General features: G+C 39.3%; 1 protein-coding gene across 1 annotated transcript in view; it reads right to left on the bottom strand.

The window, feature by feature from the left end:
* LOC124124721 (endothelin-converting enzyme 1-like) overlaps window positions 1-22,975 on the bottom strand; it is an 88,962-nt gene extending 65,987 nt beyond the window's left edge. The window contains exons 1-3 of the mRNA XM_048394024.1: window positions 22,910-22,975; window positions 19,448-19,563; window positions 15,807-16,027 (exon numbers count right to left, since the gene is read on the bottom strand). Of these exons, the coding sequence (XP_048249981.1) occupies window positions 15,807-16,023 (217 nt within the window). The 5' untranslated portion in view covers window positions 16,024-16,027; window positions 19,448-19,563; window positions 22,910-22,975. The remainder of the gene's footprint in view (window positions 1-15,806; window positions 16,028-19,447; window positions 19,564-22,909) is intronic.
* Between the last annotated feature and the right edge of the window lie 1,350 nt (window positions 22,976-24,325).

Raw genomic sequence — 24,325 nt, 5'->3', positions numbered from 1 at the left:
GATATAACTGGAATACTGTTAAAAGCAGCATTAAACCCAACTCACTCACTATAAAGTTAACACAGGAATTCCGAACGACAGATACAGGCTGTTCAACTGCTTCCTTCAGAATCATCGTCTATCTCTCAATGGGATAAACATTGGAAATGTTAGAGACTGACGCAGCCCGTAGGAAGCACTGCCAAACAATCTCGGCCATCTGTCACACACTCCAGAATGTTTTCTTCAGTTTTCAAATTTTGAATCAATAACTTGGCAAAATACTTTACAAAGCATTGTCTTGAGAGGAAGTCACTAGTTTTAAGCTGGTGTTGTAAGCTTGAGAAAGCTGACTTCTGATTGGCTTACGTCGACTAGTTGTTTGTCATTTCATTGGTCGGTCAAAGTTCGCGAAAGGTCTTTCTGGGATGTCCTCAGACCTCTGAAAGCAGTACCGAGCAACAAGATCGGATTTTATTGAGATTGAGTCGTCATGTTTAACTGAAATACATCAATGGACATCTATCCTGCTTGTGCTCTCAGAGATAAACTATTTGTACATAAACATCAGGTGTTTGCAGATTTGTTAGGAGATAAACACACTGTGGTGATTCAACCTTGTGAATTGAATTAGCAACTGAACGTGAAGCTGATGATATGACAAGCTGGCTGATATGCAGAACAAGGGTATTGGTCACTGTAGGATGGCCAGCATCGTCAGTATCCAGTGTACTAGAGGTGTAACGATACGGGAGGGTCGCGATACGATACATATCACGATACAGGGGTTGCGATACAATACGATACGTATCACAATACATCGTTACTGGTACAAGCTAAGTCAAGTTGATGTCTTTCTGCTCTCTAAAAGATGTGACAAGTACAGTTGAAGAAGATATAAGGTGTTTATTTACTGTTATAGCAAATTGTCAGCAATACAGTATGTTTTACTGAAACAACAAACTGGCTTTGAAACTGTTAAACGTATTTTATGTTTAAAAGTACCTAAGTAAAAATGTGTTATCAAAATATCGTATGTATCGCGATACATGTTTTCCAAATCGATGCATCATATCGTGGGCTGTGCATCGGGATACAATACTGTTTTCGCCGTATCGTTACACCACTAATAAATACCCTTGATCCATTCACCAAAAAAGCTTTGCCTCGATAAAGCCTGTCGGGGTGTGAGGGGGGTTATATCACAGTGTGTCAGTTTATAGTTTGTTTGCTGCAAAATCGTACAGATGAAATGTAAAATAAATATACACCCGAATCAACACTTCATCTTAAATGGCATGAAAGTTATTTATGTCGTCACCACATTTGACAGATTCTCATTCTATATAACCTTAGCCTGTTGATTTGTTTTAGCATAAGGCACTGTTAAGAGGTTGGACGATTTCAAACAGAAACATTTTGCACATTTATTCCTGATAGAAAACTACCCATTGCTTTGTAAACATTTCCTGATATTTTCAATCATACCAAGGTTAAGACCAAAGCGAACACAAAATTTGTAAATTTTCGTGATCTTGCCTGAATTACGTTATTGAAGGTGGTTTACGTTTCATGTTAGGAACCTTTTTAAATCATTGAATTTGTGTAACTTGATTTCAATAATCAGATCTCCAATATCATAATTTTAACTGAGTATAAAATTCAATATTTTTTATTGGTAAATAGCAGTGTGATGTTAAATTATGAACAGTTTCAGTTAATTTATTATCAAAACGTTAAACAGAAAAAAACCTCAATTTTCGAGGTCATCATGTCGGTTGCAGTAATACGAACATTCGGGTTAATCTGACGTGTCACGTTATAAAATTTGCAGGAAACAATGAACGCCTCATAAATATTCACTAATCTTAATTTCCAGTGTTTTGGTTGAATATTTACGATATACAAATATAGTGTCATGATGCTAGCAGACGTTCGAAAATCAAACATGGCCGTTTCGCCGACCTCGGCATAACTTATTGCTATTTTAATATCAACAAAGTTTACATTGCCTTCATATATATATGCCTTGGCAAACGTTGACAATCATCTCAATCAAGAAATCGAGACACTAAAATAAAGATTGTGAAATCTGACAGCAATATTTCAGTAAGTGCAAAGGTCACTGGATGTGATGTCACAGACTGGGGTAGTCTGCTGATAATCTTTCGTTACAAATCATTACAGTCAATTTTGAAATATATTTCGCCTGTCACATACAGAATAAACACAAATCTCTACATATTATCAGTAATCACCACTAATATGAAATAACAAAGTGATTTTCACAATATAATTTGCATATTATATTGCATATATAATATATTTTAATCCGTTTGACCTTGCATGCTCCCATGACCCGGACACAGAAGAAGATGAATCAACCCGCCACATGCAAGTTTCTCGGTATCTTTTATTTGAACTTTTGTTGATATATAAGGATCGCCATTCAATGTAACGTTGAATATAAAGGGATATGATTCATGTATCTGCAATGTACATGCCGATGATTTTGTTTTCTCCAGAATAATTGTGTCACAGGCAATACGTCTATAGATATCGTCGCTCGGCAATGATCAACCTCCACAACAGGTGCGCAAAAAAAGGCGTGACAAAACGTGTTTTAAAATAGCCTTCATGTGATGCCGAATATGATAAGATATACGCAAGTGCGTAATATATATATATATATATATCAATAAAATACTACATACATATTTTCAGTGTTAGTTTCAAATTAAATGTGGGATAGTTAAAAAAAAAATCCTTTTATAATACATTTATCGATTCTAGCATGATTTTAGAACAATTTCACGGAGCTTTTTAAAATTTATTCCATCAATATTGAGACCACAATGATAGCGTATTGATGATAGATTTGTTAATGTTTAATTATTAACAGCAGCTGTTCACAAATCATTGTTTGCAGTAAACATGAAAAAATATATAATCATACAGATTTAGTTCAGTTTTCTTGGGTACAAAATCACCAAGTACTTTGAGCACAATTTTGTTTTGGGTACAAAATCACATAGGCCCTACATTCATCCCGTCGACCTGTCCCTACTTTCATCCGTTCTGAAGATTGGGGAGGGGGAGTAAATGTTTTAAAAACAACCCTAATATTCTAAATTCTCCTTCCTGCAATGACAGACCAATAACAATACTATGTTGTTATTATTATGGCATATCAATATGTTATGTTGCTCTCCGCTGCCATTGTTTTCAGAAAATAATTTTCAAATCATCGAGCGTGGAATCCTTTATGGTTTTGGATTTAGACTTATAAATATGATGCTACGCACCGGCGGCAATCACGAATAAATATGAAACAAATAGGAGTGAAGATTGCTACCAAGATCAATAAATAGTAAACAGTTGATGAAAACTGGTAAATTATGTATTTTCTTTTGAATTTGAGTCTATTTTGCAATTTGTTTGAAATCAGCTTACCAACTTTTGCACATTTTGCTTCGATGTGTGTCCGGTTTCAGAAATGATGGCTAAAATTGTAAGTATTTTGATTATTTTTCGTAAATTGCATTATTTTGCTATTGAATGGTTTACCCAGAATGTATATATCAGTTCAGATTTTGCGTATCATCCAATATTTGTCATTATTTGCAGTTTTTATTGACTTTGTTCATCTAAACAAATCGCGAGTTAGGCCACGCCTAAACGTGTCACTGACGTTTGTCGGCATGTCAATATGTCTAAAAGTTTATCGAACAAAATTATTTGCAAACTCTATCAAAATGAGATATTTTTTTTTCAAAGACTCATCCATCCGTGTCAATAATTCTAGAAAATGAAGTTAGATCAGTGTTTGCGTTGTGTTCCAAAATAACGGGGTCCTGTAAGATGTAACAAAATTATTGTAATAGTCTTACGGGATCACTATGCATGTGGAGTTGTTTGTTTACCGCCGTTGCCACGATCATACAAGTTATTTACATTGAAATTTGCAAAAAAATTTAAATTAAGGAACTTGTGTGTTTTCCTTTTGTCAGCAAACAAAAAATTATGATTGAATATGAAAAATGATAAAATTATAAAGAAAATATCCGACTGCATATGCCGCTCAACGTGAAGTGCCAAAAGTCCACAAAGTCCGTTTCTGGTAGTTGTGTGTCGATTCATTTGGTCGATACTATCTTAACTCGCGATGTTTTCTTTTTGAGGTAAATAAACTACTGAAAGCTGAGCACTTATGCATACATACATAACCTAAAATATATGCAAAGCCTACACGTTAAACAGTTATAGCGAGTTGCATTTGGGGGTGTTTTCGACTACGCGCTTGTCGAATGGGTTCGACAGTTGCATTGAGGGCATCAATAACTACTACAGGAAAAGATACGCTTCTGATTTAGACTTTTCATTTCACAGGATTTTATTACAGTAAACTGTAACTGTAGTAGGTTGGCCTAACATGTCCACATTTCACATGCGAATGTAGCGCTGTTCAGTTTACAGTGCAGACCCCCTTGTAACAACAGGCATAAAAACACCAACAATGACAATTTGTTAAACAACTTTTTCTACCCTTCATGACATTGCACTATCCATCCATGTAAGGTCCCGCAAGTGAGGGCATGGTTTGGTTTGAGTGAGTGAGTGAGTGAGTTGGGTTTAACGCCGCTTTTAACAGTATTCCAGTTATATCGCGGCGTGTCAGCTTAATGTGGGAGGAAAGCCCGAAGTGATGCAGGTCACAGACGTTTACCACTTCGGTGAAACCCACGGGCACGGGTATGGTGCTGACAAACCTAGAAACATAATCGGGGCGAACCGGGATTCGAACCCACAATCATAGATTTCTGGCGTGCCCAAGGGACGCAACTCTGCACAGCGAATCGCGTTGCCTTAGACGACTGGGCCACCCGTGCCCCCTGGTTTGGTTTGAATGACCAAAGCTGTGAAATTATACCACAGAAGTAATCAAATGCCCCTGAATGACTCTTGATTGTTGTAATTGTCATAAAATTAGCGCTACACCATTATTACCCCGGTCAATGGATCAGTGAGCAATAGATTTTCATTCTCAGCTCCCTAGGGAGTATACAACCCAAGCTGCCTGTGAGGCTAGAAGGTTAACAGCCACATTACCATCTCATCCTACCGGGTACCCACTCACTGCTGGGTGAACAGAGGCACATTTAGAACAAAGTCACCTGCTTAAGGAGACGCCACATGTGGTACATGTGCTTCAGTGTGGGGCAGGACCGAAGCCCTCGAAACTCTCAGGAGTCAAGCTGCTGAACGTGGTCACCCATCCAACTACTCTCCGTAATAAAACATGGATTTCACCTCAACTTCATCCTTACAGTAAAAACACGTTCTCTCCTCCATCGGTGTATTTGTGTATCGTCCAGTCTCTATGTTTATTGGGGCTACTCCGCTTCTGAATTTTGCTAAGGCACTTCTATTACTCCTGGGAATCGAGTTCCAAATATATGGTTCAACACAAATACCACTCTTAAAATGTCTGTACAGTCTCAACTTGTTTCCTCCCACACTACTCCTGTGAGTTCTCTGTACTTAGTTTGCCAGCTCGCTCTAAAACTCTCCTGGATTTTGGCACATATTTCAGATGTAATAAAAGAGGTGTGGAAATTGTTGCTAAGAGAGATAAAATGTTCTAGGTTCATACTCCTCAACTTATCATGTACTCGTTTGTCCCAGTTCCGCTTGCATGCTGTTGTTGTTCCATTCGCTAGTAGTATCAGCAGAAATCTTGAACTGCAAGATGGCAATACCCGACCACATTGTGTCCAAGTCGTCTCTGCACACTGGACTGGCCTGCTAAGTCCCCTGACATGTCCCCAGTAGGGACTCTGTGGGGTACACCTCGTCCTAGCACCCGCCAACACGACTCAGCCTGCTAAGTCCCGTGACATGTCCCCAGTAGGGACTCTGTGGGGTACACCTCGTCCTAGCACCCGCCAACACGACTCAGCCTGCTAAGTCCCGTGACATGTCCCCAGTAGAGACTCTGTGGGGTACACCTCGTCCTAGCACCCGCCAACACGACTCAGCCTGCTAAGTCCCGTGACATGTCCCCAGTAGGGACCCTGTGGGGTGTCCTCGACTGTACACCTCGTCCTAGCACCCGCCAACATGACCCAGCCTGGGGCAGCTCTTCAGGTGGAATATCGGCAATACCAAGGGCAACCGTACACAAGTTAATCAACGGTATGCCATAAAGGTGGCGTGCCTGTATCGCCCAACATGGTGGATACACCAGATATTGATCTATATGCCCACAATTAATTGTACAGACAGGTATCGTAACTATGATTTTATAATTCCCTTATTTTTTGTTGGTAGAATGCTTTACAATATGATACAACACTTTGTTCAGTCATATCTTACCACATTGTTGCATGAACTTATTCCTTGTCAAATAGATTATCCCTAAACAAGTTTTGAGGTCATTTGTTTTGGTAAGGGTGAGTGAGTGAGTCGGGTTTAACGCCGCTTTTAACAGTATTCCAGTTATATCCAACGTGTCAGCTTAATGTGGGAGGAAAGCCCGAAGTGATGCAGGTCTCAGACGTTTACCACTTCAGTAAAACCCACGAGCAAGGGTAGGGTGCTGATAAACCTAGAAACATAATCAGGTCCAGGATTTCTAACCCACAATCATAGGTTTCTGGCGTGCCCAAGGGACGCAATCTGCACAGCCTATCGCGGCGCCTAAGACAACTGGGCATCCTGTGCCCCCATTTTGGTAAGGAATAAATCAATAGACATAATGTACCGTAAGATTTCAACAATTTCGGTCCATCTGTTTCTAAAAGGGGAAACTTTAAGGTGGAAATGACAAACAGAGTTCCTCATTCATGTATTTTAACATCTAAAGTCAAACCCATCCCATTAATCACCAACAGTGTCCGAAATAACTGCCTGCCTGTCTGCCCATGGCTGGTGACCTACTGTCAGGCTGCATAAAAACTTTCCTCCACCTGCCGACTACTAATATATTCAGTATTATCATAACTCTTTGTAGATACTCAAGTGATTATTTGCATTATTCCAACTGAATCATGACACACATTGGTCTCTTATTTTTGCAATGTTTCAATATTAACAGTGTCTCAATATAAACAGTGTCTCAATATTAACAGTGTTTCAATATTAACAGTGTTTCAATATAAACAGTGTCTCAATATTAACAGTGTTTCAATATTAACAGTGTTTCAATATTAACAGTGTCTCAATATTAACAGTGTCTCAATATTAACAGTGTTTCAATATTAACAGTGTCTCAATATTAACAGTGTCTCAATATTAACAGTGTTTCAATATTAACAGTGTTTCAATATTAACAGTGTCTCAATATTAACAGTGTCTCAATATTTAAGCAGATAACTTTGAAGACGGGCAGGCAACATTTACGGGTCACCTGCCTGGCTGTCTTTTGGGGTTCTAAAATTATTTCAAACAGTGATCGCCAAATGCTCGGCAACTTGCTCAGGTCTCAAATCAGGTGACATTAAGTCCTTGGATGGGTGACCGAGTTAAGCAGCTTGATTCCTGAAAGTATCTCGGGCTTCGGCCCTGCCCCACACTGAAGCACATGTGGCGTCTCCTTAGGCACGTGACTTTGTTCAAAATGTGCCTCTGTTCACCCAGCAGTGAATGGGTACCTGGTAGGATGAGGCACCTTCTAGCACCTAACAGACAGCTTGGGTTGTATACTCCCCAGGGAGCTGAGAATGATCCAGTGACCGGGGTAATAATGAGCACGCTCCTGTGTGGTGTGGAAATATGCGCAATATACAGTCAGGTCCCGTTTATCCGACATTGTTGGTTGCATATGATTATGTCGGATTAACGAGTATGTTGGAAAAACTAAATTAAGTGGTATCAATGTTCTTGATAAAAAATCGGACAACTACACGATAGACAAGGATTTAAACACGTAATAAAAAATATAAAATAAATATTCATATTGTTCTGTTACATTTTTGGCAGAATATGTTTTCTAATCATACAACCTCTAAAGTTTAAGACAAAACAACAGTTACGGACTGTATGGCTTATTGAAAATACTTTAAATAGCATAGTCTGGAATGGAAGTCGCAACTTTGAAACTGGTACCCGAAGCTTAAGAAAGCTGCTTTCTAAGTGGCTAACGTCGACTTCCTGTTGGTCATTTCATAGGTAGGTCATAGTTCGCGAAAGGTTGTTCTGACGTGACCTGTAATGGGATGTCCCCGTCAATAGCGACAACTTGTATCTGATTTTAATAAGATTGAGGTAAACTAAGCATGTGATTTATCCCGTTTTCTTTATTTGAAGCATTGATTGTTTATTGTTAAGCAAGTTTATCTCAGCAGCCATTGTAATATGCAGCTACCAGCCGATTCGTCTCCCATCAAAACACGGGCTGTGCACTCGCGGGCAGATGACCACGGAGTACGCTGATCACTGTGTCGGATTAACGAGACTGGTTAATGAGTGATTCGGTAATTCGTTGCAAATTAGGTGTGTCGGAGTCGGAGTGCGAGACGGTCTGATTAACGGGTCTTAATAGCACTCATTTAATCGGTTCCAATCATTAATATCGGATAAAGCCGATTGTCGGGTTAACGAGTGTCGGATTTACGAGACTTGACTGTAAATAGCTTATTATCATTAACAACCCGATTATTTTAAAGTTAGTTGACATTTCCCATATCGAGTGATGAATACTCTATACAATCTGGAAGGATGGCCAGCTGGTCGACCGGCAGCTGTGACCGGCATTACGGATCAGCCTCTGTACCATCAGGTTGTCTGCTGGAACACATCACGAGGCCATGAAATAAGACACCGGTGTGCTGATTAACTGACCTGGTCGATAGCCCGTCAACCTTCAACATTGACTGCTTCCTCACGTTAACCAATGGTGTTGAATGTTGGTCATACTATTGACCACTGGTTTCTCTGGTCAACCTTCAACATTGACTGCTTCCTCACGTTAACCAATGGTGTTGAATGTTGGTCATACTATTGACCACTGGTTTCTCTGGTCAACCTTCAACATTGACTACTTCCTCTCGTTAACCAATGGTGTTGAATGTTGGTCATACTATTGACCACTGGTTTCTCTGGTCAACCTTCAACATTGACTACTTCCTCTCGTTAACCAATGGTGTTGAATGTTGGTCATACTATTGACCACTGGTTTCTCTGGTCAACCTTCAACATTCACTACTTCCTCTCGTGAACAGACAGAGTTGAGTGTTGGTCATACTATTGACCACTGGTTTCTCTGGTCAACCTTCAACATTGACTACTTCCTCTCGTGAACAGACAGTGTTGAGTGTTGGTCATACTATTGACCACTGGTTTCTCTGGTGAACCTTCAACATTGACTACTTCCTCTCGTTAACCAATGGTGTTGAATGTTGGTCATACTATTGACCACTGGTTTCTCTGGTCAACCTTCAACATTGACTACTTCCTCTCGTTAACCAATGGTGTTGAATGTTGGTCATACTATTGACCACTGGTTTCTCTGGTCAACCTTCAACATTCACTACTTCCTCTCGTGAACAGACAGAGTTGAGTGTTGGTCATACTATTGACCACTGGTTTCTCTGGTCAACCTTCAACATTGACTACTTCCTCTCGTGAACAGACAGTGTTGAGTGTTGGTCATACTATTGACCACTGGTTTCTCTGGTGAACCTTCAACATTGACTGCTTCCTCACGTTAACCAACGGTGTTGAATGTTGGTCATACTATTGACCACTGGTTTCTCTGGTCAACCTTCAACATTGACTACTTCCTCTCGTGAACAAAAAGAGTTGAGTGTTGGTCATACTATTGACCACTGGTTTCCCTGGTCAACCTTCAACATTGACTACTTCCTCTCGTGAACAGACAGAGTTGAGTGTTGGTCATACTATTGACCACTGGCTTCATTGGTCAACCTCCAACAATGACTGCATTGTCTTATGATCTGACAACAGTCAAGTTGCTCATACTATCGACCACTGGCTTCATTAGTCAACCTTTAACATTGACTGCTTCCACTCGTGAACAGACAGTGTTGAGTGTGACCACTGGTCAAGATATAACTCCTCACAGGTTATGACAGAGCAGCTTCTCAAGGTGTCTGTGGAATTTACAGAATTCTCCTGTGTCTACAGGATTACATTTTGGGCAGAAATATCATTGTAAGTAATTATAAGTATTATTGTAAAGCATAAATGTATTTTTTGCCCATTTCCTGCCCTGAGGCAAACTCATGACTCCACAGTACTGAGAAGTACAAAACAGTAAGAGAAACACACTCTAATATCTAGAGCAGAAACATCATTTTCTGAAACAAAATCACCTGGAACACTGCTTAAATTCCTTGTGGTGAAGACTACAGTGCCGGTAAAACATTAATTTGGACAGACATCTAAAGCTTTTGTTTGTTTGTTTGTTGTTTAACGACGCACTCAGCAATATTCCAGCTACCGTATTCAACGTAATAAGCGCCCCGCTCTAATAAGCGCCCACGGTGATATTTGCTAATATATATTGGCTAGTGAACAATCCCAATTAGCACCCCTTTCGATTGATCAATGTACACAAGGCTTATTTATTCGTGTATAATATGTGTGTTATATGCCTCCTTAATTATGGGAAATAAAATTCTGGGAAAGTATATCTGTTGTATATAAACATTTCAGGCTGTCCTGGCATAAACCACGAAATTTACGATCTTTGTTTTTTTTTTACCAAAATAATATTCTAATAAGAGCCCCCTATTTCTAATTTTGAGAGTGCCCAGGGCGCTTATTATGTCGAATACGGTATATGATGTCAGTCTGTAAATAATCGAGTCTGGACCAGACAATCCAGTGATTGACGTCATGAGCTTCGATCCCCACAATTGGAATACGATGACATGCTTCAACCAAGTCAGCGAGCCTGACCACCCAATCCCGTTAGTCGTCTCTTACGACAAGCATACCGTATTCGACGTAATAGTCGCCCACGGCGTTATTTGCTAACATATTTGCTGGTGAAGCTAGTGAAACCCAGTGAGCACCCTTTCTGATTGATCAATGTACTCAAGACTTTTTTAATTGTGTATTATACGCACTCATTTGTTATATGCACCCTTAATTATGGGCAATTAAATTCTCGAAAATATATCTATCGTGTATAATACACACAGATTCTTCTTTTATATCATTTCAGGCTGTCAGCATAAACCACAAAATTTACAATCTTTCAACCTCATTTTTAAGAGCCCCCATTTATAATTTTGAGAGCGCCCTGGGCGGTTATTATGTTGAATACGTTAGTCGCTTTTTACGGCAAACATGGGTTGCTGAAGACCGATTCTCACCCGGATCTTCACGTAGACATGTAGAGTGAACATGCATGGTTCATGAAATAAACCAGGGGATTTAGAAATGGAACTGGATGTTACACTTACAGGGAAGATTTAAAAACAAATTTGAATGAAGCCAATAGGGCTTGCTGATGATGATGATGATGTGGTATACTAAATCACTCTCATCAGAATGAGGTATTGCCACTTCAAACCTTTGGCATACGGTGTTCCTCATCTTCCCGAGGCAAGAGAGTTAACTGACTATAAAAGTCCAGTTTCCACCCTTGCCGAACTAGGTTGGTATTATGGAGTTACATTTTGGCTGGACTAACGAGTTTATGCATAGTCCAATCAAAATCGCGCAACGAAATCCAGTCAGTAATCTGTCATGTAGCTTTCTGTCGATTGCAGGATTTGCAAAGCATGTACACTGCCAACTCGTTGTCAAAAAATATTTTCCAAATCTTTTCATGTTTTAATCAAGGTGCTCACGCAATATGATGCACTTCGCGATGTAAGACCCGTTTTATCACATAATAGATCTTGATTATCGGTCAGATCGTCTTGATTGGGTACCGCCATTTTGTTTGATACAAATACAAAGTGATACGAGAGGTGGAATCTGATTTGGCCATTGGAGAGGATTAGAAGGGACATAACTCGTAATAACCACTGGTGGCGCTACAATTGAGCCCAGGAATTCCAGCCTAGTTTGGCAAGGGTGGAAACTGGACTTAAAAGTAAGTTAACTCCCTTGCTTCAGGAAGATGGGTGTTCATCAACACTCCCAACAAGCAAAACATTTAGGTCAATTTTACTGAGGCCCAAATCTAGCTGATTTTACTGAACTTCAATCATATTTATAAACTGTTCGTCCAGAAGGCTTTCAAAGCCTGAAGTCTGACACAGTACATTGCAGGGTATTATTAGAATGAAAAGTCTCTGCACAAACAAAGGAGGTGGTATGAAAAGGGCACTTTTATTCCACTTGAAATGGCGAACAGTTCAAAGCTTTCCTCAACTCTAACTTGAACTAATGGTTTGAAAATTAACAGATGTGCTCAAATGGCTGACATCTAGCCCCTTTTCTTTCTCATACAAGCAAGTTTGTTGGACATGCTCAAATACATATATGGATAAAATAAGTGAAAACTTTTTAACTTCAAGAGAAAATCAAAGTAAGAGCAAGTCTGGACCCAGGAAGAAGTGTTTTTTAAAATATGCTTTTTCTAGATCTCCTAAGAATAACTTATTGAAAACCTTAAAAAAAACAAAATTTAAACAACATTTTACACCTCCTCATGTATAAGACACATTGGTCGCCTCACTCAGATATAGTATAATATCTAATAAGATATAGTATAATATTTACAGAGATGTTGCAACAATTTTAATGAATGTGACAAGCCATACACATCTTTCTTTCTAGTGGTAGCAGGCATATTCCGATATCCATCCAGTAATTAAAACTGACAATGTTTTTCGATACTTAGTGCAGCCTTTTTTAACATGATGATTTATGCTGAATGGGACCACAGTATTTTCAAGCAAGTGACATTTGGTGCAGAACTGGGGGTGGTGTGTTCAGCTTCCTGTACTCTGAAAAGGAGCTGGCTAAGCTAGGATTTTTTTGTTATTTTTTGCTGCTTTAAGGCCAGACTGTACACACATGTACAGGTTACAGTTGTTGAATGCTTAGTTATTTTTTTTAACAATATAACGTTACTATAGAAGCCTATGGAAAAAACACTTTGTTGTGTGTAACCCACAGGACTCTTAGGCCATAAAGAGTTGTCTCCCCTGCATGAAATACACGCAAGCTCCTTCCCAGCGCATGACACCTTCGTTACACTCTCGGTAACATCGCTGCCACCAGTGTGGGCGTGGCCATTACAAGAATCTTGAAATTTGCCCTCTAACCCCAAATGTAGTAACGTTGATACTTTTGTTTATGTCTTTGGGAATGCCATGATATTTCATTTTGAAAAGGTTTACGACTGACCATGTTTTCCAGATAAATTTACTTTGTTGTTTTAATAATCAGATTGGTTCGAGATTGCAGACTAACAGAAAATCAACCAACTTCTCCCTTACATTCTTACTATATCAATAACACGATAGTTTTAATGAAACAGAAATTCAAATTAGCAGCGATAAGTGTATTCGGCGTCACGACAGTCGTCACTTGTTTGTAAACATAGCGGTCATTCGGTTGCGAGTTCAACTCCATGCATGGTTGTGGCCACCTATTCACAGTGGGGAGTTTTGACTGGTGGCAGCGATAGTATAGAGAGCTCCGCGAATGAGCTAACACTGTGAGTAGCTTGACATACAAACCATTGTGTAAATGAACAGTATTACAGTTACCGTAAATCTTGAAATTAGCGCATCTTTAAAATAATACGACTCAGTTGACCCATAGCCAAAACTTGTGACTACAACCTCCCCCGAAACCAGTGGATGTTTCAGAGACAGAAAATGACATCCATGATGTTTACCCAAGACGCAGTTAATCGAAACTTAATCCAATCAAACAGAAAATATAACTGCTTCCGTTAAAAAAAATCACCTGATGTTCTCTGAATGAGGTGTGGTGAGATGTGTATGTGGATGCTTATACTAGTTCAGACTAATGTCGATTTTATAGTGCCAGCCCTCTGACTCCAAACCCACCACCCTTGTTTAAACCCCTTAATGCCGAGCGCCAGGCAGGGTAACAACAAGTACCATCCTTTAACGTCTTTGAGCATGATGCAGCCAGGGATCGGAACCACCGACCGTCCGCTCTTCTCTTGATGTGATGCAGCCAGGGTGTTTGAGTGAGTGAGTGAGTTTGACTTTACACCGCTTTTAGCAATATTCCAGCAATATCACGGCGGGGGACACCAGAAATGGGCTTCACACATTGTACCCATGTCGGGAATCGAACCCAGGTTTTCAGCGTGACGAGCGAACGCTTTAACCACCAGGCTACCCAACCGCCCCCCGGGGTGTTTGAATGTATCATTAATGTACAAACAACTGATGCTCAATATACCGTGATGTTGAATGTGTTGATGTTCTTATTGAAGTTGGTATTTCCACTCTCCCAAGTGTGTACCCACTGTATGTCATAGTTTCAAAATATTGCTGGCCAGGTGGGCTAGTTAGCCTTAAAAGTTTCTAGCCAGTTTCAAATTTCACTAGCTTAAAAATGTGACAGTTTATTTTTCGCCCCAAAATGTTTAACATGAGTAATCAATGTATATTAAGTCACACAGCTTGTGATTGGTTAAACTACAAATTACAACCAATCGAAACATGTTTGTTATACACATTGTTACAGTGAAAACAGTCTCTCAAACAAGATGAAGGGGGATAACTCTTATTTCAAAACATTGATTTGTGACACAGTTGATTTATTTTTTCAATTTTTCATTATTTATGTTTTGATGGTTGTATTGATCTACGGAAATGGTAGAACTTTTTTCATTTTAATCAACTAAGACGTGGGCATTAACTGAAAACTGTTAAAAAGTCAGTAGCCCTACAGAAATTTTGCTAGCCATGGCGAGGGGGCAGGCAGCTATTTTACACACTGTTTTTCACCATATTTCATTCAATATTGTTAACATAATTATCGAATTATGTCATAATTTTGGGGTGGCCTTGGCATGAAGATAGAGGCCCCAGGCTGCCACAAGGGGCATGTTCCTTTCCTTGGTATTAGTGACAACAAAGCATTACACATCCTCAGAATCCCGTGGACAGACTGAGTGAGTTTGGCTTAACGCCGCTTTTAACAGTATTCCAGTTATATCACAGCGTGTCAGCTTAATGTGGGAGAAGAGCCTGAAGTGATGCAGGTTTCAAACGTTTACCACTTCGGTGAAACCCACGAGCACGGGTATGGTGCTGACAAACCTAGAAACATAATTGGGGCGAACCGGGATTCGAACCCACAATCATAGGTTTCTGGCGTGCTGAAGGGACGCAACTCTGCACAGCGAATCGCGGCGCCTTAGACGACTGGGCCACCCGTGCCCCCTCTATGGACAGAGATTTCAATGTAAGATTGAAGAATAACAACTGACACTTACAATTTCTATGTGAATAGGAAGGAATATTTGGTTCATTCAATATAAAACATCAACACTGGAGAAGAATCAGTGTTGATTATCCTCCGAAACAGATTCCACTGGGAGTTAAAGAGAAAACAGCAGTGAAAATTATATAAATGGTTCACTGAAAATCAATGATACACCAGGTGTTTGTGACATGAGAAAGCATGTTCCTCTATCGGCAGCTCCGGCCACTCACAGTTTGCATAACCATGCATGTATTCTTGGAACTTTAGTTCTATGACCACCTTTGAAGTTTTTCCATTCTAATAAGCTTATATCTGCAAAACAAGGCTAAAACAAAATAATATTTCATTTCATTTCACATTTTTGAAAATGTATGCAACGCCATGCAAGTAATAAAAAAACAATCATGTCCAAAAGAAAGTTTACTTACAAACATAATCTTCATCCACGGAGCCCCACGACCCCTCATCGTCTGAGTCTCCATCTGATGCAGAGTCCCGATACTCTGGAACAAGACGCTGCTTGCTTCCGTTTCTCTCCCTCGCCATCACGCTGTTGAAAGACTTTGATTCCTGATCACGTGTAAGTCGGTCTTTCCATGAGGACATGCTCTTTCGTTGCCTCGCCTGACTACTGTGAGGCAGCATTCACCTGAAACAAAACATAGAAAAAATGTTTGTTTGTTTGTTTGTTGTTTAACGCCGCACTCAGCAATATTCCGGCTATATGACGTCAGTCTGTAAATAATCGAATCTGGACCAGACAATCCAGTGATTGATATCATGAGCATCGATCCACACAATTGAGACTGATGACATGCATCAACCAAGTTAGCGAGTCTGACCACAGATCCCGTCTTGTCTGTGAAAGATGAAGCAGCGTAAGGCAGGGGTTTATCTTGACTTACAAAAGTAGGGGTTCAGGGGACCCCCAATAATTACTTTTAATAGTCCTTGCAGGCTATATGAGGGTTCTGTAGAGTAATGAAATGCTGTAGAGTTCTGTACATCTTGATAATTACTTTAGAGCCTGGAATGAATCAGTGATCATGTGGACAGTGGTCATGATTGATGGATGAAATAACAGACACCCATAACTGCTCTTGATGCACTGTAGGTACAATGAATATTATTGTGCGTACCTCGGGATGCAGAAGTCATTTTTTCGGCTTCCATTCTCTCTTCCATTAAAACAAAAAATGCTGATAATTGTTGTTTTAAGTTCTTTTTTCACTTAAAAAGTTAGATGAAACACTTACCCTCGGGGTTTTCTGAGATTTAAAACCTTCATCCTCAGGAAAAAACGTCCGGACTCGCGCCTCACAGGTTTATCCCTTGGAATTGGGTTTTAAATCTCATAACAAAACCTGGAGTGTTTGATCCTACACAATGAATATGATTCGCTGTTGAAACCTAAACCTTAATGAGCCTAAATTGAAGTATTAACTCAATGTTATTCTAATAAAAGTGACGACAGGTTCACTTGAATAAAATAGTTTAAGGCAATCTCTTAAACTATGCAGACATTACTTTTGTCTTATTTGTTTGGTTGGTTTGTTGTTTAACGGCGCACTCAGCAATATTCCAGCTATATGACGGCAGTCTGTAAATAATCAAGTCTGGACCAGACAATCCAGTGATTAATATCATGAGCATCAATCCATGCAATTGGGATCGATTACATGCATCAACCAAGTCAGCGAACCTCACCACGTGATCCTGTTAGTCGCCTCTTACGACAGTCGCCTTTTAAGCAAGCATGAGTTGCTTAAGATCGATGCTCATATCAATCACTGGATTGTCTGGTCCAGACTCGATTTACAGACCGTCGTCACATAGCTGGAATATTGCTGAGTGTGGCGTTAAACAAACAAACAATTGTATCAGGTTATATAATGCTAGCCCACTGAGATATATCACAGTTTAACATGAATGCCCCAATCACACACGATACTATCTCTGAGACAACCAGTCCTTGTTTTATCCCCTTTATGCCGAGGGCTAGCCATGATAAAACGATGAGATAATATAACTATTAATTCATACACAACATAATCATATTCTTATGATAAATAAACAAACACTGAAACATGTTTTTTATTAAATTGTCCCACCTATCGAAGACTCAAACACAAAACATATAACTCCGTTCTGAAGCCTCAAACTGCTCCAGCTAAATATGCACCTACCAGATGTTACTATCATGAATACTTTTCATGTTGTCAAAACAGAACATTAAAACATTATCATACATACCATCACACCTGTATATATTTCAGAATCAATATTCATCATGATAACATAGACATGAAATAACACCTAGGAAATGGATAGACGGCATTGAATAAATCATTTCTGTTACTTCTGTTACTTTGCATCTGTTATGAATATATTTCAATCAAAATGATAGTGATTCTACAGGGATTTATCTCAGCCTGCTCAGAGACCTATCGCTCCAAGTCTGCACAAATGTCAATATAAATTCCCCATTTGAAACAACACATCCCAGCTTGTCATATGACGCTGTTTAATATTCTTATGTTCAAATAGTCATACAAAACCCAAGCCTTAAAAAAATAAAAGATTTTGGTCTCAGGCAATGTTTTTTGAAAATATAGTGCGGGCAGGCGGTGTCTATTTTTTTTTATTTTGGGGGGGGAGGGGGAAGGTTCTTGTAAACTAGTATATATGTAACCAATAAACAGTTGTGTAATCAATAAACAGTTGCGTAATCAATAAACAGTTGTGTACAATCAACCTGGGATAGGGCCTCCCTACATAAATGTATTCCTTGATGAGTAAAATACTGGAATACAGTATTTGACTACCGTTGGACTTGGAATATTTAAGGATTTGGGTGGGGTTTTTTAAAATGGAAATAAAAACGAGACGTGCAGCGAACTTTATGATGATGTGGGTGGTGCTTGTCATATGACCATATCACGCTGTTTAATGACCTAAAGTTCAAATACTCATACAAAACCTAAGCAAAACACAGAATAGTGATAATCATAGTACACGTACATAGCGCATGCACAGTAGGGATGTCACGATACAGGTGTCACACAGGACGATACGTATCTCGATACTGCATGTACCACATCTGAGAGGAAAACCCAGTCATTAAACTGAGAAAAGAGTCTATAGACTCACTCATCAAGGTAAAGGTGAGGCGAGGTGAGGTGAAATTGGGTTTAACGTCGCATCCAAGATTATTGCACTTATATAGTGATGTGCATGCATGTCTGTGTGGCTGCTTGTACTAGTCCGGACTGATGCTGATTTATAGTGCCAGCTCACTGAGATATCATGCCACAGTTGAACATGAATACCCCACTCAGACACAGTATACTGACTCCAAGCCGACCAGTCCTTGTTTTAGCCCCTTAATGCCGAGCGCCAGACAGGGTAACAACAAGTACCATCTTTTAACGTCCTTTGGTATGACGCGGCCGGGGATCGAACCCCAGACCTTCCGCTCTCCTGTCGGACGCTCTACCGCGTGACCACGGAGGTGGTCCGTCAAGGTAAAGAAGGACAACTGACTTCTACCCATCAACATCACACTGAGTCAAGTAAACTATTCTGTATGAGAAAATAATAAACAAACAAGTTGTATTATGACAGAGAAAGGAAAAGCTGGTCAATCTTGTTATCGCTCAGGTTTTTTTCCGAAAAGACGAGCAAGAAAGTTACGAGGAATTTAAAACATATTTTGTACTTATTTATTGAAATTGATGTGAGATCAACGTGGACAATCGATATTGGTTTAAATGTGAATGGATGCCAAAATAAGTGTATCGGGTATCCCATCATGCAGAGTCTGCCAACAATGCACTAGTGTACCGGTGTTCTCGACATCATTAACATCATTAACATCATTAACATACAGTGTTGGAAATAAGCCATGACATAGAAGGTGTCCTTGTCATAGCCCTAATTTATATCTTCAGAATTCGGTGTCCCTGAATTCAAATACTATGGCAACAGACCTCAAGGAACCCAGACCCCCTTTAAATTATTAACACTGATCATCCTACTTCTGTCTACATCTCCATCTCCAAATACTCACCTCACCAGCCATTTGTGAGAATAAATTGTCACATCAACGTGTAGATATTTGCAGCTCTGTTCAATACTGTAGCCTCACACGGCTACGTTCTGACACAGACTTCACTTCACATTTGTCTGAAAAATCAATCAAATCTATACATGCATGTGTCTCTGCTTTGTGTACAACAAAACATGAAACAGGTATACCATACGTGTTAGCCAAGGGAGACAACTCAGATGATATTGATTTAACTTTGGCCACAGATGTCTGAGTGAGGTTCATTTGTACTAGCTGCACATGTTATTTGAAATTTCATTTTATTTATTATCCTTACAATCAAAAGATGATAAACATGATAGATAACAATTGTTTGTTTGTTTGTTTGTTTGTTGTATCACGCCACAGTAATATTCCAGCTATATGAAGGCGGTCTGTAAATAATCAAGTCTGGACCAGACAATCTAGTGATTGACAGCATGAGCATTGATCCACACAATTGAGACTGATGACATGCATCAACCAAGTCAGCGAGCCTGACCACAGATCCCGTCTTGTCTGTGAAAGATGAAGCAGCGTAAGCCAGGGGTTTATCTTGACTTACAAAAGTGGGGGTTCAGGGGACCCCCAATAATTAATTTTAAGGGTCCTTGCAGGCTATATGAGGGTCCTGTAAAATAATGAAATGCTGTAGTGTACTATATGTTTTGATAATTACTTCAGAGCCTGGAATAAATCAATGATCATGTGGACAGTGGACATACCTCGGGATGCAGTAGTAATTTTTTCTGCTTCCATTCTCTACATTTGTGCGTCCAGTAAAGGGCTCTTGTAATTAATGAAAAACACCAGATTCTTTCAAAAAATGCAGTTACATTGAACACAAGATTCTATTCAATAGATGCAGACACAATGAATGTAAGATTATTTTCAATAAATTCAGACACCATGAACGTAAGATTATTTTCAATAAATTCAGACACCATGAACGTAAGATTGTATTCAATAAATTCAGACACCATGAACGCAAGATTGTATTCAATAAATTCAGACACCATGAACGCAAGATTGTATTCAATAAATTCAGACACCATGAACGCAAGATTGTATTCAATAAATTCAGACACCATGAACGCAAGATTGTATTCAATAAATTCAGACACCATTGCACATTGCATGTGTTACATGCTGAAATAGGTAAGAACAAACTTAAAAGGACAATATAAAATGTCACTCCCTGTATCACAAGTAACATCAAAGGGAGTCTTGCATTTTACCAGGGGCACTTTTTCAGATTTCAGTTACCGATCCACATAGGATCAAACTCGCAATGCCAGCTTGAAGCTAAGCTTGGCTTATGATTTAATCTACCGTATTTTGAGTATAGTGCACACCCGAGTATAATGTGCTCCCCCCTCTAGCGGATTCAGTATTTTGGAAATAATAATTTGAATATCATGCGCAGAAACATATTACACCGTAATGAACGGGTGATGAGAAACTTGGTCTGTACAAATTTGAAATTAGTGATAAAAAAATCACCAGACATGTTGATTTACCTTTTCAAGGCGTCAATAGCAGTAATCTGACCATGGTTGCTGTTAATAACAGTGAGTTGGGTGATCATCCGATCACCTCACACACGATTTCGCCGAAATTAATTAAAACAATATTAAAAGGAATTTTAATAAAATTTATGAAATAAGTTACAAACATAAGTCCAGATATACAAAGAACACTTTTTATAGCCAGACAGTGTAATTAAATGATAAATTTGCGTACTTCAGTATGAATTTGTTGACATGGTCTCTCCATTGGGGAAAAAAACCATCAAAACTCATTATTGCGTGTATAATGCGCGCACCCTTCTACACAGCTGTGTTTTGGGAAAAAATAGTGTGCACTATACTCAAGAAAATACGGTAATTAGCCAACATTTTACCATGGGACCACAGACGCTATCCAGGCCTCAAAGTTTAAATGTTTATTAAGTAGCCATATGGCTATAGGTATTGTTTTCCAGGAGTCAGTGGTACAATCAAGAAGTCAATATTGTAGGTAGCCAAAAGCATTTAAATTACCTTTTATGAAATAACTATTATGATATGTACAAGTTATAGAACTCGTCTTGGAATTGTATTTTAGTGAAAACTGTACTTGATTTCTGTTACTTGTGACTCGAACAATGATACAATTTAATAAATTATGTTACCAGATTATATAGGTATAACTTTGCTTATCCAATGAGTATTGTCAACTAAAACAAAGTACTAATTACATTAGTATTTATATATTTTGGTTCATTGTCAACTTTAGGAGGAATTATTTACAATTATTAGCTCTTTTCTAAGATCAGCTGTTATTAATTTTTGTGTCTACAGATGTGTAGCAATAGAATTTAGTCGCCACAAGATATTCTTCCAGATAGTCATTTGGCTACAAACTGAAATTTAGGTCGCATTGGTCATGTTGGTGACTGTTTTAGTCCCAACTTTGAGGCCTGCTATCAGAGATAATTATAGTGCTCATTTACCAAATGATCAGCACCTGATTGTTTACCTAAATGTGCATGTGCAGAAGCCATTCTGTCCACAAAACTTGATAAAAATTGAACTGATATTCCTCAAATTACAGTGGATTAATATTGAATAAAAACCTATATAAGCAACTCACAACTATCCTAATAGTAAGCATTGTTATGGGCATATCGGGAGTTTGAATGGCAAGGCGTGGCTAACCCAATGGCTTGTGAAGGGGTATTTTCATCGAGAAGGGGTATCTAACCCGTGAAGATCCAGGGTAGAATAGTTCTTCAGCAACCCATGCTTGCCATTTAAAGGCTACTATGCTTGTCATAAGAGGCGACTAACCGGATCGGGTGGGCAGGCTCACTGACTTGGTTGAAGCATGTCATCAAACCCAATTGCATGGATCGATGCTCATGATATCAATCACTGGATTGTCTGGTCCAGACTCGATTATTTACTGACCGCCGTCATATAGCTGGAATGTTGCTGAGTGAGGCATAAAACAACCAACCAACCCCAATTATCGTAAAGATGTGCGTGTAAACGAGACCAAGCGCTAAGGATAAACTAAGGATAAAATAAGGATAAAATAAGGGTAAAATTGAGAATATTAGGAACGAAGAGACAGCAAGATCAGTGACGCTAGCGCGAGGCACAGCCGGCAGCCTGAGCCAATTAGTACTGTCAGCTGTGACCAGAAACACCTCAGTGAACATTGTTGCCCGCTCCGCTTTACACGCGAAATTTGACAAAAGCAGCTTTTCAGATCGTTCCAGGATATTGACTGATTGTCATCTAAAATGTCCTAAAGATATTCAGATACTGACAATTTTATTATTGTCCACATTCGGGAAAGACACAGAAGGATGTCCTATCAAAAATTGATGAAATAATTAAAGTGTCCTCCTTATGCCATTAGCGTCTAGCAAATTCACTTTGAAAGTTGAAACAATACCTGAGTGAGCCTTCCAAAGTTCTTCACCGAGTGCCTTCCGTGTTGTTTATATTTTTGTAAAGGGAGGTCACTCGCATTTTCTCAGTTTTGCTTCTTTCGTAACGATAATGTGAAAAAGGCGGGTTCGTATCACAGCACTGACTGAAGATTGCATTTATTTTAACGCATATAGCGATTTTGCAATTTGAGAATCTGTGTACAACATGCTTAGGATTAGGCTCGATTACAATCTGAATCGGATGAAAGAAAGTTTAAAAAGTAGAAAAATTAATAATACCATGTGCATAATTGTTCCGTTCCACAAAGTGATCCAAGTGATAAGACGACCGTAACTCCCTTTCATTCACATAGGCTTACGATATAATGCAGCATATAAACAGTAAAATTGTCGTTATGAAAAAAAGTATTTCAATGACGTATACTGCTTAAATTGATCATGTATATAATAAACCCTTTATCACAATTAGACCTACCGAGTGCAGATGAAAACGGAATGTACAATGCATGTCATCAATGTGTGTGCGTCAAACGACAGACATGGCCAATAAAAGACAGGCAGGGTAACAACAAGTACCATCTTTTACGTCTTTTGGTATGACCAGGGCGGTGATCGAACCCCGACCTTCCTTGCTTGACAACTGTATGAGGATCTATACCGAAACGTCGCCTTTACATTAAATACAGAACTTGTTATCTAGAATTGTGTCTACTTTGTCAATAAGGGACTCTTCATAATTTTATTGCTCGGGGTTGAGGGGTTGGGCGGGGTTGTGGTTGAGGATTTTTGGGCCGTGGGGATGGGGATGGGGGTGGGTGGGGACTCTACTACGTGTAGTGGTATTTACAGTGTCACTATATCCCACATTTTCATCAGCGTCATAGCTGGTTGTTACATCAACAACCTCATCATCAACGTCAACGTCAACGCCAACGTCACCACTGTCAAATATGGTTCTGTATTATCAGATTCGTCACAGACGTTCAAGTATAATAATAATAACCTCTCTCTTGAGCTGATATTTGTTCTACAAGTTCCCTATTAACATATGCAAATGCTTCTGAATTATGTTTACGTTTTCCTTCCAGCTTTTCCTGTTTTGTTCTATTGTGAAATATTTGTCCAAGTTGGTTGGTTTGTTTAATGCCGCACTCAGCAATATTCCAGCTATATGACGGGGGTCTGTAAATAATCGAGTCTGGACCAGACAATCCAGTGATTGATATCATGATCATCCATGCAATTGGGATCGATGACATGAATCAACCAAGTCAGCGAGCCTGACAACCCGATCCCGTTAGTCGCCTCTTACGACAAGCATAGTCGTCTTTTACAGCAAGCACGGGTTGCTGAAGACCTATTCTACCCCGGATCTTCACGGGTCATTTGTCCAAGTCTTACAATAAACGGTTTTTGAT

This window comes from Haliotis rufescens, unplaced genomic scaffold (assembly GCF_023055435.1).
Source record: "Haliotis rufescens isolate VD_foot unplaced genomic scaffold, xgHalRufe1.0.p SCAF_128, whole genome shotgun sequence".
Lineage (NCBI taxonomy): Eukaryota > Metazoa > Mollusca > Gastropoda > Lepetellida > Haliotidae > Haliotis > Haliotis rufescens.
This window is presented reverse-complemented; position numbering and strand designations above follow the sequence as displayed.